The sequence below is a fragment of the Diospyros lotus genome, chromosome 10, assembly GCF_014633365.1.
Source record: "Diospyros lotus cultivar Yz01 chromosome 10, ASM1463336v1, whole genome shotgun sequence".
Lineage (NCBI taxonomy): Eukaryota > Viridiplantae > Streptophyta > Magnoliopsida > Ericales > Ebenaceae > Diospyros > Diospyros lotus.
The window spans coordinates 25,731,558-25,747,979 of NC_068347.1; the positions used below are offsets into that span (position 1 = coordinate 25,731,558).

General features: G+C 37.4%; 2 protein-coding genes across 5 annotated transcripts; one reads left to right on the forward strand and one right to left on the reverse strand.

Moving 5' to 3' along the window:
* Positions 1-3,106: 3,106 nt before the first annotated feature.
* LOC127812336 (uncharacterized) lies at positions 3,107-11,622 on the reverse strand. Of its 4 annotated transcripts, none has more exons than XM_052352770.1 (7): positions 11,234-11,622; positions 5,674-5,912; positions 5,435-5,585; positions 5,044-5,267; positions 4,744-4,890; positions 3,658-3,882; positions 3,107-3,585 (listed from the first exon to the last, which is right to left on the reverse strand). In XM_052352770.1, exons 1-7 carry the CDS (start codon positions 11,495-11,497, stop codon positions 3,324-3,326), a joined length of 1,512 nt encoding a protein of 503 aa, XP_052208730.1. In that variant the 5' UTR covers positions 11,498-11,622; the 3' UTR covers positions 3,107-3,323. The 4 variants fall into 4 exon arrangements, with proteins under 4 accessions (XP_052208730.1, XP_052208729.1, XP_052208731.1 ...); XM_052352769.1 differs by having other exon boundaries at positions 5,414-5,585; XM_052352771.1 differs by having other exon boundaries at positions 5,414-5,585; positions 5,674-5,935; positions 11,234-11,382.
* Positions 11,623-13,024: 1,402 nt separating this feature from the next.
* Positions 13,025-16,273, forward strand: LOC127811203 (ABC transporter G family member 26). Its single transcript, XM_052350911.1, has 9 exons — positions 13,025-13,231; positions 13,338-13,627; positions 13,726-13,881; positions 13,979-14,162; positions 14,381-14,656; positions 14,753-15,037; positions 15,152-15,436; positions 15,515-15,622; positions 16,004-16,273. Exons 1-9 carry the CDS (start codon positions 13,025-13,027, stop codon positions 16,271-16,273), a joined length of 2,061 nt encoding a protein of 686 aa, XP_052206871.1.
* The last annotated feature ends 149 nt before the right edge of the window (positions 16,274-16,422 follow it).

The window sequence follows — 16,422 nt, forward strand, 5'->3', positions numbered from 1 at the left end:
TTTTGTAGAATTTTTTTTTTTTTCATTTCCATCCGTATCTTATCATCAAGTTTCTGAAGTTATCTTCCCACTTATCATATTTTATTTGAAGACTAATTTTTGCATTTTCTTTGCATAATCTTGAGATCCCATTCAAGGTCAAGGTGCTTGCCTGTTTGTTTGATAATTTTGGTGCTCTTGATTATTTGATTTGTGCTATTCTGGAGTGTAGGCTGTAGCGATGTTGCAAAATTCATATTTCACAATCAACTTACGGTGTGATTATCCATATGCTAGTGTTTGATGTTTGCATTTTCTTTAGTGTTTATGGCTGTTTTTTTTATTAGTAAATAAATGTATGTATTGATCAAAATGGGCTATACAAATACATTGGGCATACCTAAGAAGAACAAAAGTAAGGACCAAAGCTAATGACCCAGAATGAGGGATTTAAAATGAGTTAAAGGATGCAAAGAGAAAATAATTTTGTATATTTGTGTTTTAACTCTACTAACGATGATATCCACATATGGGCTTTGGCCTTCAAAGATGTGGCGATTGCAAGCTGTCCATAAGTAGTAGATTATGTTGGCAAGAGCAATTCTCTTGGCCTTAGACTGCCAAGAAGATCCTTGGATCTTCTTTTTTGATCCATTTTAAAGTGTTTGGCAATATATGACATTAATCTACGGATGCCAATCCAAGCTTTAATTTGTCCCCAAACTTATTGAACATTGGAAGAATAAATGCTGGTGAGATTCCTCGCATGTACCACTAAGGCTGCAACCTTTCTCTATGTCCAGAAAAAATAGGTTGTCCTTTGTTAGCAATCTAGAATTTGTACTGAGCCACAAGATGAATGCCTACTTAAGAGGCATAACAGAATTCCGAAAATCCCTAGCCCATAATTTACTAATCCCCTTTGTACAGAAGTGATTATAAGCATTCAACATTCTGATAGAGTTCCCTTGATTCCACCTCTCGATTAGCTGAATAGTTGCTGCCATCGAACCCTTCAAGTGGCACAAAGAATCCCTGATTGCAAATATTTTTTTCAATAGAGGAGAATCATCCTTTTTCAATGATCTTTCCCAAATCAAAATATTCCCAAGATAAGCATGGTTAACCCATCTGACCTAGAGGAAGTCCTCTTACTATGAAAATTCCATAACATTTGGTCAAGTAGAGCTATGTTTCAGCATCTCAGATCCTTAAAGTCCAAGCCTCATTATTTCTTTGGAAGGCAGACATCCTTCCAAGTGATAAGGGAATGAGGAGAGTTCCAAAGAAACTGCCTACACAATTGAGTAATTTTGTCAATGATAGCAACTGGAATAGGCAAAATTGTGAGCCAAAAACACTCCACCCCTTGGAGAATACTCTTAATCAACTCAGCTCTATTAGCATATGATAAATCGCACACTTCCAAGCTTTAATATGACCAGTGATTGCATCAATAAGAGGCGAATAATAGTTAACTTTGAGCTTAACTGCAGCAATTGGGATGCCAAGATACTGAAATGGCATTTGACCCTTCGAGAATTTGGATAAGTTTTGGATGGCCTCCAGGTCTTGGACATCAATTTGAGCGCAATACATGTTAGACTTGAATTCATTCACACATAAACTAGAAATGGCTCCAAAATTCGAAAGACAGTCATAGATAATTTTAACTGATGGAAAGTCCCCTCTAGCCAGCAACATCAAATCACTTGCAAAAGCGAGGTGAGTAATTCGAAGGTTGCCACAACGATGATGAAAATTAAACTCAAAGCTAATAGTTGCAATCTTTAGAGATCTAGAAAAGTATTTCAAACATAAAACAAACAAAAATAGGGATAAGAGATCCCCTTGACCTACACCTTTTCTCTTTTTAAAGAATCCACATAAACTGCCATTGATTAAAAAAAAGTAGGAAGTAGAAGAGATGCACTCCATCACCCAACTAATAAAGGTAATGGAGAAGTCGAGACCAATAAGCACCTCATTAATAAACTTCTAGTTCACTGAATCAAAGGCTTTCCTGATATCCACCTTAGCGAGCAAACGGGGAGAGACTCTCTTACGATCGTACTGCCTCAATGATTCTTGGACCAGATGAATATTGTCTACCATGCTTATTCCTTGAATGAAAGCTGATTGAGCTTGGTCCACTAGAGAGTCTAGAATTGGAGCCACACGAGCAGTCAAGATTTTGGAAATAATTTTATATGTCACATTACAACATGTAATTGGCTTATAGTCATGCAAAAATGGTCACCCACAATATACCAAGCTTTCTTAAAAAGTAAGACGGAGACGGGGAAATTTATCCTCCACAAGGCATTTTTAATTTCTTGTCTAGAAATGAATCATGAGTTTGATTATTAGTGACTTTTGGCCCTGCATCAAACAAAGAAGCATCAATTTGCTCACATAATGATTCTGTGCCCAACAACCCCTGGTAATAGTTGATAAATTCCTCTTCAAGTTGCTGCATGGAGGTCGTAGGAGTCCCATCTGCCTTATAAACAGCTGAAATGAAATTTCTTTCCTGCTAACCATCGCATGGAAAAATTGAGTACACTTGTCCCTGCTGTTTAGGAGGTAGGAGCATTTGGCCATCTGGGAGAAGAAGTGCTTGTCACTGTTTATGGCTGTTTTGATTTCATTGTCTGTTGTTGTGTGCTTATTTTCAGTTTCAGTTTTTAGATTTTTTTTCTTTTCGTTACAGTGGACAAAAGTGAAGATTGAATCTGTCGTTGGATTAATTTTTGTTAGTAACTTAAAAAATACAACACAAAAATATTACTTAAAAAATCTGTGTTCATTTTTCTATATAAGTGATATGATTTTTTTTTCGGTTTTATTTTGTCCATGTAATATAATTCAATTTTGTACACATTATTTTGAAAAGATGTTGAATATTCAATCTGTCTCTCCTCCTCCAAAATCTTAGTCAGAAAATGTAAAAGACCGAAGTGAAGACTTCGGTGTTATTTTGTCATTTTTTGAAAAAATCTTCAGAAAGAAAAACTGTCAGTCAAATGATTTTCGAAAAAAATTTAAAAATGAACAGTTAAACCAACAAGAGATTTAAAAAAAAAAAAAAAAAATCAATGGAACATGCACTTGATCATCCCTGTGATTTCTTAACCAAACCAATTAAAAGCAGCACATTTTCCCAGCTCTTTAGAAGAATTCAGCCTATACAACTCAAATCAGTTACCAAATCCACCGAATACAAACTCGGGGAGTGCAATGACAAGAGAAGAAATGCATTCTTCGTCGTTAATAAAGAGGAATGAGCAAGTTTACAAAATGACAAAAAGATCTTGCAATTGCAGGCCACAAGAACAAGAACGTCAACAATCCGCGGCATTTTGCGAATTATTGAGTCGTTTCTCTATGAGCTCGTTTTCTCTCCTGATGGCATCAAGATCTGCTTTAAGTTTGTCAACTTTGAAGCTTCGACGGGCCAATGCTGAAAGTTTGGCTTCATATTCAGTCACTTCCCTACGTATTCTATCAGTGGTAAGGATATTATCCGATATCTGTTCAAAGCTCTCATGAATGCTGGTTAATAGCCTATAAGCTTGTCGCGCCACCGGGTTTTTCTTTGCTTCCCTGCACATTACATAATCTTATGTCAGACAGAAGATGGAAGAGAGAAAATGAGGCCCATATTATGTGAAATACCTGAAAACCGTCTCGTCCACAACAGCAAAAGTTCTATTTAGGCGTTCTTGGATGTAGTTGCTCTCTAGTTGGAGCTCCCTGGTCTCTCTTAATATCCGTTCTATGTCTGAGTCTTGTTTCCCGCTGTTCTTGGTGATCTCCGTGACCCGCTCTATGTAGGACTTCCTCGATGCCAGTTTGGGTTGATTCTCAAGATCTGCAGAGAGTTTAGAACGTTCTTCCACCCTGTGGCAGATCAAGACAATCGATTTAAGATGACACAGATTGTGTAACACTAAGGGTTGAAATTCCATTCAAACTGTGAAGATACAATCAGCTAAGAGTTTGAAATGAGGATCTAGTTCTTTATACACAGAATTCAACAATCCTATTTACAATCAAGTATCATATAGTTTGAAAATTGGGAAGGGGTTGCAGAAGAAACAGCAGTGTGAAGAACAAAATGAAGTGCCTACTGTTGTTAATTAAGGCTTCATTTGTTTCGACATGAAATATTTTATATTGGAGAATAATTTGCATATGGAAATATATTTTTTGTATAAACCATCTCATTTTCCAGTGCTTGGTTTGCATGTAGAAATGGAAAAAAATATTTTCCATTGGTTGGCATGAAAAATATATTTTTAAAAAATCAGCTAAATGTAGGCATATATATGTATGTATGCAACTATGCATATTATATACATGTATATATACAGGTATTTTGATGGAAGAAAATAAAGTAGCTTCAGTGTGAAAAAAAAAAAAAAGGCTTAGCAAAGTTTATTTGGCAAGTCACTATCCCTTTTTTGTAAAATATTTTTGCTATAAAAATATCATACATAGTTTTTGTCATCAAAATATCAGATAATATGTATCACAACTATTCACCAGCTAATCAGTACAAGTGCATTACCAAACTATTGAAAAAGGAGCATGAGATCACATGCGAGGTTTCATACATATTCTCTTGTGAAGGGTAATTTACCCATGCAGTTCTAATATTTTGTGAAGTTGGATGAGGAAAAACTATAGGTTTTTAATGAAGTGCAACCAAAGCAAGAATGTTGTTTCTCATGTATCGAGAAAGATTTACTGGTAATGTACCTCTTTTTAGTTTCAAATAGGACAGCTTCAGTTTCCAGCTCAACTTTTTCCATCTTTTTCAGCTTTTCCAGAGACTCGGGTTGTGAAGCATACAGAGCTTCCTCTAAGCTTTTCCTCTTCTCTTCCAAGGGCTTTCTGAGGGCATGCCTGGAGTACACACAGGTATAATCAATACTTGGATATACATGCTAGCATTCTTTAGGAGCATAGCCACAACCAAGCATGACTATGATAATTAACCACATGTTAAGCTTTATATGATTATTAAATTTGAGAATAAAAAGAAAAGGAAGACCATACGATTGTTTCTCCAGCTCAGTTAGATGACGCCTTCTTTCATCTATCTGATCATTAAGCTGTAGAATGTAGAAGTCAGCAGTGTCTTGATCATTAAACGCCATTTCTGCTGCTGATTTCAACAACTCATGTTCTTCTTCTAGATGCTGTACTTCTAGGGTCTTTGCACTTGCTTCCTCCACGAGCACTTTTTCCAGACTTCTTAATTTTCCAATCTTGTATCTTATCTGTGCGAGTTTTAACAATCACAACAAGCAATCACCACAAATATAATTCGATATTGTGAACAGTAATACATGCAAATAATTCAGCTAGCATATCCTTCAGAGTACCAAGAGTCATGCTGGTTTAAGTAACACAGTCAAGTATAGACCTCACATGACTCCTTTCTTACAGAATTTAGTTTTTGCTCAATCTCAGATGCATCCTTTTCATCCATTGGATCTGCACATTCTTCAATTATGGAGCCCCCAAGTTGTTCCATTGACTCTCTGTCATCTTCTACACTTCCTAAATCCTCCTTGCTGGAACCTTTAACTGTGGATCTGGAAATCTCAAGAATAGCTTTATTATCAGTCATTTTGTCAAAAAAGATATGTTTTGAGAGATCCACTATAAAAAGCATCTTTAGACCTGAAATTAGATGTTTCTGGCATTTCAGTGTTCAGTCTCAGATCTTTTAATCTGGTTGTAACTCCATTAGAATTCTGATCCACCCTGTGAATATCAGACTGTTCAGACAAATCCAGAGTATCTTTGAATACATTGTCCTTCCTTTTGTCAACAACTTCTACTTCTTCTGGCAATTCAGACAGCTTCTTCACTAAGAACCTCATCAATGTATACAAGTCCTCTTCAGATGGATACAGGAACTGCCGTAATCAAGAGATATATTCTGTAACTAACAATAATTTGAGAATATAAGAATAATACATCCAGATTTAGAAGCAAAAGGAAGCAAATACAGCAACACAAGACACAACAGTAAAAAAAGAAAAGAAAAAGGAGAGAGGCTGACTAAGAAAGTTCCACTTAGCTAAAAGGAAACTGCAATTTCCTTTAATGGCATATGTTACTAGCACTGGCTGGAATATGGACTTTTGGTATAAAAGAAATGAAAGGAAAGAAGTTGGAAAGAAAATGAAGGGGTTGAAACTAAATCAATTATTTATTTTTTAGTTGGGTTAGAAGATGACTAGGAAACAAATAAAAAATTGCAAGTAAAAAATTGCCGCCTGGGTGGGGGACAGGGGAGCTCAAGACATTTCATTTTGCCTTTTTATCTCTAAAAAAATGTATATGTATTACTAATTTTCACTTTTCCATGATTGTACTTTTCAATGACAAAACCTAATTCTAGAAAGAGGATAAAGTCCATTTGGTTTGCTTCAAGGATGAGAAAATAGCATATCAAGACTTAATCCCACAATATGGGGTTGGTAGCATAAATTCTAACTCATCAATCATTTCTATTTAAGCATTCTGTAAGGCCCTTATAACATATCATACCCAAGAGTCTCTAACCAAGTTCTCTTGGTCTTCCTCTATTTTGTTAAAGACTAGTTCCATTTCATGTACTTCCCTCATGTGAGCCTCTATTGGTTTTTCTCTAACATGACCAAACCAACTTAATTGTCTCTCATGCATCTTATCTTCAATAGAAACCACTCTGACCTTATTGTGGATAGACCCATTTCTAACTTTACTTTTTCTTGTGTGGTTGCATATCAATTGTAACATCCCCACATCTAACACGCCATATTTTGCAGTGCTTTATTGTCTTAACATTCTGTGATATACAATAAAACTGGTCTAATAAAATTTTTCTTAGCTTGGATTAAATCTTATTAACACATAAATGTTGCAATGCAATTTTCCATTTTAACCACCATGACTTAATTCTATGAGTAACATCCTCATTAATTTCATTATCTTTTTGAATGACTAATCCATTATGAAGCATGGACACAAACATGGGGACACGACATTTTTAAAAAAAAAAAAAAAGGACACAACATGGTTAGGATAGGTTAACAAACTAAATTTTTATATTTCTAATGAGATAATAGAATATCAAAACTATATTCCCGATATGTTGAACATAAATTAAAAGAATGAACTTTTTTTTTATTAAGAATATATTAATGAATATATATTACAATATTACAATTACTAAATTAGATATATCAACATTCACGAATAATGAACCAAATCTTTGCCCCTTACCTCCAAGATTTCATCTTAGTGTTCTTTGATGATATCCTAGTGTACAACCCATCCTTTTCCAAACATATTAAGCACCTAAGAGTTACCTTTGAAGTCCTTAGGCTCAACTGATTATATGTTAAGAGGTCAAAATGTGTCTTTGCCCAAAGGCAGGTTGAATATCTAGGGCACATCATCTCCAATTCAGGGGTTAGCACAGATCCTTGGGCTCACAGCCTACTATAGGAGGTTTGTGAAGGATTATGGGATAATCAATAAGCCACTTACGGAGCTGTTAAAAAAGGGGAATTTCCACTGGGATTCCAAGGCTGAAGAAGCCTTTATGAGACTAAAAAGAGCGATAGAAGAGGTTCCGAACAGATTTTAGAAAACCATTTGTGCTGGAAACGGATGCGAGTGATATGGGAATTGGGGCTATATTAATGTAGGAGGGCAGACCACTGGCTTTCATTAGCCAACCATTACCCTCTAGGCACAAGGTTTGAGCACATATGATAAGGAGTTGTTGGCCTTATTGACTGCTGTGGAGAAATGGTGGTATTACCTCGAGGGAAATCAGTTTGTCACAAAAACTGACCATGAGAGTGTAAAATTTTTGCTACAGCAGAAGCCACACACGCAATTGCAGAGGAAAGGAATGGCTAAGCTCATGGGGCTGGATTATGTATTACAATACAAAAAGGGGAAGGAGAATGTGGTAGCTGATGCATTATCTCATTGTTTTAAAGGAGTATCAGCTGCCATCACTTTAGTGATTCCCGATTGGTATCAAGAAATAACAGAAAGCTATGAAGGGGACGAGTGGACTAAAGAACTGTGAGCAATTGGCTATTGATCCTTCTTGCAAACAAGGATTCACACTCACTAATGGGCTACTAAGGTACCAAGGCAGATTGATAGTTGGGGGATGTGATCAGCTCAAAAATAGGATTTTGCAACCCTTGCATGGATGATCCCCTTTAGGAGGGCATTCAGGGGTGCAGAACACCTACCACAAGGTGAAACAAATTTTCTATTATCCCCTAATGAAGCAATTTGTGATGGAATGTGATGTGTGTAAGAGGTGCAAGCATGAGATAATAGCACCTCCAGGGCTGTTGCAGCCATTGGCCACCCCTGACCAATCATGGAGTAGCATCTCCATGGGTTTTATCGAGGGGCTACCTATGTTTGAAGGGAAGGACTGCATACTTGCGATAGTCGGTCGGTTCATGAAGTTTGACCATTTCCTTGGGCTTTCCCACCCCTTCATAGCTCAAGAGGTGGCCCAGATCTTCCTAGACCAAGTGGTAAAGTTGCATGGAGTGCCACAGAATATAGTTTCTGACAGGGACAAGTTATTCACCAGCCTAATGTGGAGAGAACTATTGAAATCTTTGGGAATCAAGCTTCACATGTCCACTGCATATCATCCCCAAACAGAGAGAATTAACCAATGCCTCGAAACCTACCTACGCTATCTATGTTTCTTACAACCCAAGGGTTGGCACAAATGGCTCTTGTTGGCCCAGTGGTAGTACAATTCCTGCCACCACAGCTTGATAAAAATGTCCCCCTTCAAGGCCATATATGGATACAAACCTCCACTCCTACCAGCCATTGTTGGGCCAACCACGGTAGTAGCTGTAGATACTTACCTCCAACAGAGACAATAAGTCTTTCAATCCCTAAAGAACGAATTGGCAATTGCTAAGAATCGCATGAAGCAGTTTGCAGATAGAAGGCGGAGTGAAAGGGAGTTCAAGGTGGGCGATCTAGTCTACTTAAGGCTGAAGCGCGCCCATCAGAAGGCTCCTTCAAAGGGGTAGGTCACTAAATTCAATCCCAAGTTTTATGGACCATTCCCTGTTACGGCCAGATTTGGACAGGTTGCCTATCAACTCCAATTACCAGATCATTGCCAAATTCATCCCATGTTTCACATGTCCATGCTCAAGGGGTCGGTTGGCACACAACCAACCAGTCCATCCTTACCTTCTTTCCTGAATGATACTGATCCTATTGAGGAACCAGTGGCTATACTCAATCAGTGGGTCATGTACCAGCAAGGAGCTCCCTTGACCCAAGTTTGGTGAAGTGGTCCCGCCTCCACTTGGATAACAACACCTGGGAGTACTTACCAGACCTTCTCAAGCAGGTCCCGTGTGCTGCCCAACTCTTTAGCATTTCTTAAGGACAAGAAAACTCTTAAGGGAGGGGGAATTGTCATGTACCTATGCTATAAAGGGTTGTACTGTAGCTGTAGGCTGAGGAAGGATTGTACCTAGGTGGTTGTAAACAACTGTTCTAGAAGGTAGAAAAGGGGAGGCCAGGTCACTATACAGGAGATTCCTCTATTGTACTCGGTATAAAGGCCCGATTGAGCTTTAACCAAATCATCTTTATCAATATACAAATTCTGATTCTCTCTCTCTCTCTCTCTCGTTCTGTTCTTCTTTTCCCTTTCTGTTCTTCTAATTCCCCTATATTTCTTCTCAATTCCCTTTAAGCCCAAATCTCACCAAAACGGTGAGGAATCCATTGTCAAACTCAGAGGTCTAAAAACAACAGTCTCGTAGTCAGAACCTAAACCACTAATAACAGCTAGAAGTAGGTCTTTATCAGATATAGGCTCAGCAATTGCAGTAAGAGCATGTCCAATTCTCTTAATCTTCAGAATATATTTATTACTATCATAAAACCTTTCTTAGTTGATCTAAGCTGTTCTTTTAGCTGAAAGGACTTAGCGATAGTCTATTGTGAGTATAAATTTTCAAGAACATACCATAGTTCTGATGAAGACTTGCAATGGATGACCTGAGCTAGCACTTCTTTGCTGATTGTTGAAAACAACCAGCCTAAAAGTAATTGATCTGACCTGATCCATGTGAGATATTTCTTATTAACTTTCTGACCATCTGGGATTACCAGGATCTGAATCTGGACATACTTTGGAGGAGATTTCTCTGATTTTGTGATGAACTAAATTAGGTCAAAAACTCTTAACAGTGGAAAGAATTTGAGTTTTCAAAAGAGATAGTTATCTGTCTCCAACTTTGTTGGATTGTAGTTCAATGCTTTTGGAATTGAGGAAAATTCATACTGCGACTGTGAAACAGTAGAATTTGAGTGAAGATTTGGAGATCTTGAACTCAAGGTTTGATCTTGGTTTCTCGCCATTGATGTTGATCTTTGGCTCTAATACCATGAAAAAGGAAGGAGAAGAAAGAAAAGAAGTGAAAATCGAGAGTAAAATTTAGGATAAAAGACGGAGTCTCAAAAGATACAATGAGACATATTGAGTTTATATATTACTCAACATAATCTCTAACAAACTAACTGTCACCAACAGCTGACAGTAACAACTCGAGCAAACATTGCTGTTTGTTGAAGTAGAATTAAAACTATCTAACCACATCAGCAACTGAAAATAAACTGCCCACGACTAATAGTAATCACATCATTTTCTTTCCTGTCCTGTTTCCTTTATGCGTGTCCAGCATGAAGTGGATTTATCCTTAACACAAAGTGCTAGTTCATTTGTAGACATTTCTAGTTACCTCAGTTTCTAAAGCCTTGATCTAGGATAATTTCAGCCACAGGCTTTAGCACTTGATGAACTATCAACTATCACAAGTTGAAGCTCTTTATATACCAGCTTCCTGTTGCAATAGGAGCACATCCAGTTGTTATTTACATGTTATATCAGTACATTGAGAGTAGACTCGTCAATCTGTCATCCGTAGATGAATCATCATGCAGTAGATCTTAGTCTTTTCAACTGCTGAACACCAAGATCTCGAATTTGGAGTTCTAAAGGGGAAATGAAAAGAAACGAAAACAATAGGAGCGGAAAGTGAGAGATTGAAGAAGTTAAAAGATATTTGTCCATGAAAAATAATGTTTTGATTAATTAGTTTCCTTCTTTCCGCTGAGGATTCATCAGAAACCAACAGAGCATTGATTGACATCCTAGGCTGTTGAGTACCTTGTGGAAGCTGATGTCGCCGATGAAACCGAGGTCAGTGAAGGCGTTGGCCAAGTCCGTACAGATCTTGAAGCGGTCGGCCATGGAGTCTGGAAGGGAGACGGAAAACGACGCTGTCTTCGTCTCGTCGATGAAGCGGAGCGACTGTGCACAGACGGCGACCAACGTGGCCGGCGTTAGGTCACCGATGGAAGACACTTCCGGCGGGATCTGAACACCTGACTTCGCCAGCGACTTCAGTAGAATTTCTTGCGATTCCTCCATCTCTCTCTCTAAATCTCCAGTGAGATTCAGAACTACGAAGCAAACGCCACTCTTCGAGTTGTCTTGGTTCTTCCGTCGGTGATTCCCTCCTCGGCCGGCGAAAGAAGGGATACTATGACATTCTATTTTTGTTTGATTTTTCATTCCTCCGAAACTAATATATATATATATATATATAATTAAGTGATAATTAATCATATTTTATTTTCTTCTGAAACTGAGATATTTGAAATAATTATCGGAAATAGTTCTATTTTGGATTGAGGTGTTTTTAAAGAAAAGTGTATGGTAAATTAAGTTTTGTTTGAAATCTTATTTATGATTAAATATAATATATAGAATTATTGATAAACTTTAATTCAATAAATTTAACTCGTCTTAGATAATCTAAACTTAAATATAGAAATATATTGAGTTAAATTTAAGATTTTATTTTTTTATTATTTTTAAGTTATTTTTAATTTTTTAAAATAGTAAAAATGTATTTATTTTTATATTTTTAAAAATAAAAAAAATTATAAACAAAACTCAAAACAATAAAAAATTATTTTAACTATTTTCATCACAAACACATTCAAAATTTTTAAAATATAAAAAATATTACAAATAAAAAGAACACATTTTTAACAATTTTAAAATAAATACTCAAAATAAAAAATTAAAAATGAACTCAAAAATTAAAATTAAAAATTAAAATACGAAGAGAATAACTCTTAAATATTTTACTAAATAATTATAATTCAAATTTAATTTAATTTAGCCAATTTATTAAATACTTTTATATAATAGTACCATTTTCAGCTTATTTCAATCTCAATTTGCAAACATCACCTTTTTTCAAATTGAATTGAGTTTCGATTACAATGATGTAGTAAAATACTTAAATTTACTTAACTTTTAACACAACTTTAATTGATTAAGGAAAAATGCTTCCTACTTGACTCATAATTTGGCCTTAATCCCATTGTCCATAAATAAATTCAAAATTTTATAACATTATTAGATCATGAAAGATGCATTTTAATGCACAAAATTTTTAACTTTACGAGAGTTTTACTCATTCTTATAATTTAAACTGACTTTTTGATGAAAAAAAAATGAAAACAACTTAAAAAAGGTTCCAACCATCCTTAACCACAATACATGTTTTTGATCCAAGTTCTTAACTATCATTCTATAATATTATGATTCTATACGTGTGTGTTGTAAGTGTGAATTTCAGGAAACAGAAAAGTAGAAAGAAAGAGTTGGAAGTCATGTTCTTGGCAAGCAAACAAGCTGGTAAGAAAGGGCACCTATGAATTTGAGCAAAAAAGTAAAAAGAATTATATACGTCCCCTAATAGTTATAAGCACGGAAAGCATGTGTCCCAACAATATGAATTCTGCCCGCAGTATATAGGCAAGCCTTTTTGGTTTGTTACAGTTGATTCACTCCCTCCACCTATTATTATTATTTGATGAAAGTCCCCATTGAAAGGAGACAGAGATCTTCTTCCAAGCTTTTCTCTACTTTCCATCCAAGAGCATGGAGATTGGGAGGCAAGATGAGATCAATGACCTCTCAGTGTCCCCTCCAACCATGGGCTCCGTGAACATAGCAGGAGGCAATGGCTTTGGCCACAACGTTGACTTCATGTCCCAAGCCTACCTCAGGAACAGGAGCTTCGAGATCGATATCGAGGACCAGACCTCTGAAACAAATAAAGATCACCCTCTACCCATGTTTCTCAAGGTTTAAACTTCAGACCACCTTGGTGTTCGTCTTGTTCCATTGTTGATAATGTTAAATAGCAAGTATCATTATTTTGTTTTGCTGCATCTGTCTGGAAATTTTGCAGTTTGAGGATGTGGAGTACAAGGTGAGAATGGCCGGGGCTTCTTCCGGTAACCCGGTGAAGGCAGTGGTGTCAAGGGTGGCCTCACAGCTGAACATGGAGCAGGACAACTACAAGCAGATACTGAAGGGGATAACGGGAAGCGTTGGCCCCGGGGAGATCCTAGCTTTGATGGGTCCTTCTGGCAGTGGGAAAACCACATTGTTAAAGATTATAGGAGGAAGGTTGCGTGAAGGTGTTAAGGGAACCACAACTTACAATGACACTCCATATAGTCCAGCTCTTAAGAGGAGGTCTGCCACATTTGGCCATTGAATTTGGGAAATATTTTCCTGGTCTGCAGCCTAGGATGTATTTGCTTATGTTGCATCAAATCATACTTGCTTTACAGGATCGGCTTTGTCACACAAGATGATGTGCTGTTACCACAATTGACGGTGGAGGAAACCTTGGTTTTTTCTGCATTTTTAAGACTTCCAAGCAGTATGAGCCACAGACAGAAGTACAAAAGAGTGGAGATGATAGTCAAGGAACTTGGCCTAGAAAGGTTTGTTCTGGAAGTTTGTCTTAAGACTCTTATTAGTATGAATTGAGTTATGGCGACTAACATAATCACCTGTGTCTAAATTGTTCGTCTAAATTAGATGTCGCCACACACGAGTAGGAGGAGGTTTCTTGAAAGGGGTATCTGGGGGAGAGAGAAAAAGAACCAGTATCGGGTATGAAATTCTTGTTGATCCTTCCCTACTATTGCTCGACGAACCAACTTCGGGTCTTGATTCAACCTCTGCAAATAGACTTGTACAGATCCTTCAAGGTGTTGCTAAGGTATAACACTATGCATTCTTGTATACAATTTTGACCAAATATGTGTTTTCCACTTAAAAAGGATTTGTTCCTTGAGCTCTTGTCCTCACTCTCGCCAAAGTCTCTTAACTTGAGTCAGTTGTGAAGTTCATTAGTCGTACAAACCAAATTCTGATATTATGCTTTGGGCTGAAAATATTGGACATGTGCCTTAAAGTCTACATTTCATGAATCCATAGGCTGGAAGGACAATAATCACAACAATCCACCAGCCCTCGAGCAGGATGTATTACATGTTTAATAAAGTTCTGCTGATATCAGAAGGGTATCCTGTGTACTATGGCAAGGCTAGAGAGTCTATGGAGTACTTCTCGTCTCTGAGATTCATCCCAGATATAACCATGAATCCTGCAGAGTTCTTGTTAGATTTAGCAACTGGACAAGTGAATGATATTAGGGTGCCTGACGATTTAAATGCGTCTCGAAGCGCAGCTGATTCTGAGAGGGTTGTCAAAGTGAGCAAATTTCTCAACGTCTAATGTCTTATTCCTTTCTTACTTTGAAATTTCTTTTGTTATTTCTCTTACAGCATTGTTTGTGTGACATTTTAGTATCTCCAGCTCAAGTACAAAACTTTACTAGAGCCAAAAGAAAAGGAAGAGAATCATCGTACACCAGAGGTGTCAGAACAACTTCGACTAGCAATTCAAGTTAAGAAGGATTGGACGATCTCTTGGTGGGAACAGTTCATGATATTGTCAAGGAGAACATTCAGAGAGAGATACACAGAGTATTTTGATACGCTAAGACTAGTCCAAGCCGTTGGAGTTGCAGTCTTGTTAGGCCTTCTCTGGTGGAAATCAAATACTGCAACCGAGGCTCAGCTCAGAGATCAGGTACTCTGCAAATCATCCATGTAATCATAACTCCTTGTCTCTCAAATCTTTTATTTTGCTTGGACCAATCCTCAGGGCTGAAAACTTGGAACGACTTACATACCTAAAATGCAGGTTGGTTTGATGTTCTACATATGCATTTTCTGGACATCGTCGTCAATCTTTGGAGCTGTATATGTCTTCCCATTTGAGAAGGTCTATCTGGTGAAAGAAAGGAAAGCCGACATGTACAGGTTAAGCGTGTATTATGTATGCAGCACCTTGTGTGACATGGTCGCTCATGTTTTATATCCTTCATTTTTCATGGCTATTTTGTACTTCATGGCTGGCTTCAAGAGGACTGCCTCTTGCTTCTTCCTGACCTTGTCTGCTGTCCTATTGATAGCTATTACAAGCCAAGTAAGTTTTCTCCATATTAGTTTGCTAATGATTTGTCAAATCTTCCCGAGAATTGATTGCTTCACCTTTCCTAATCAGGGGGCCGGAGAAATGTTTGGTGCTGCAGTACTAAGCATCAAGAGGGCAGGGATGATTGCTTCTTTGGTACTAATGCTTTTTCTTCTCACAGGAGGCTATTATGTTCAGGTATTCGAGTATGTAATGACTAGTTTATAGGATGACTGCTAGTTGGATAGTGACTGGTTTACTTAATTCTTACCCTGACCATAATTGGGAAAAAGCTCTTTTCAATGCCCCTCAATTGCTTCCATGAGTGGGGAAGGATATTATCATCCATCTCTATCTCCCTTCAACTTTGGAAAATGTTGTCCCTAATAAAGAGAGTCCTGCTTTATGGAAGTTGAGGGAGAGTCATCTTTTTATGCAATCTTACCATTTTTTTGTAAATACTGTCCACTTTCCACAACTCGAACATGTGATCTTCCAGTCACAAAGGATTAACCTTCACTAGTCATTCTTGGTCAATAAGGACATGGCACTGACACAGGGTTTCGCTTGGAACTGCAGCACATTCCAAAATTTATGCGGTGGCTGAAGCATGTGTCCTTCATGTTCTATGGATTTAGGCTTCTGCTGAAGGTGCAGTATTCAGGAGATGAGCTCTATGAATGTGAAAGCAAAGGGGGTTGCAGAGCTCTGCAGAGTTCCCCTTCATTTGACACAGTGAACTTGGATGGTGGCATGAAAGAGGTATGGGTGCTGCTGGCCATGGCTCTAGGTTACAGGTTCTGTGCATACATTTGCCTAAGGAAAAGAGTCAGCACCAGCCATCTCTGAACATTCATACTGTAATTTCATTGCTTGAGAGTGCCACTGAATTGCATTGCTTTATACCATTGCCTTGTCCTTTCTGAGGATATTATCAGAATAATAGACAGTTGGAATCGCATTATGCTTCTTGTTTCTTGAAAAAAGTAGCAGCAAGA

Coding starts and splice junctions, on each gene's coding strand:
- LOC127812336 (XM_052352769.1), bottom strand. CDS start 11,497: ATGGAGGAATCGCAAGAAATTCTACTGAAGTCGCTGGCGAAGTCAGGT. Junction 5,268..5,413: donor TAAGAAAGGAGTCATGTGAG/GTCTATACTTGA, acceptor AAACTCGCACAG/ATAAGATACAAGATTGGAAA. Junction 4,891..5,043: donor ACTGAGCTGGAGAAACAATC/GTATGGTCTTCC, acceptor TGTGTACTCCAG/GCATGCCCTCAGAAAGCCCT.
- LOC127811203 (XM_052350911.1), top strand. CDS start 13,025: ATGGAGATTGGGAGGCAAGATGAGATCAATGACCTCTCAGTGTCCCCT. Junction 13,232..13,337: donor CTCTACCCATGTTTCTCAAG/GTTTAAACTTCA, acceptor GAAATTTTGCAG/TTTGAGGATGTGGAGTACAA. Junction 13,628..13,725: donor AGTCCAGCTCTTAAGAGGAG/GTCTGCCACATT, acceptor CTTGCTTTACAG/GATCGGCTTTGTCACACAAG.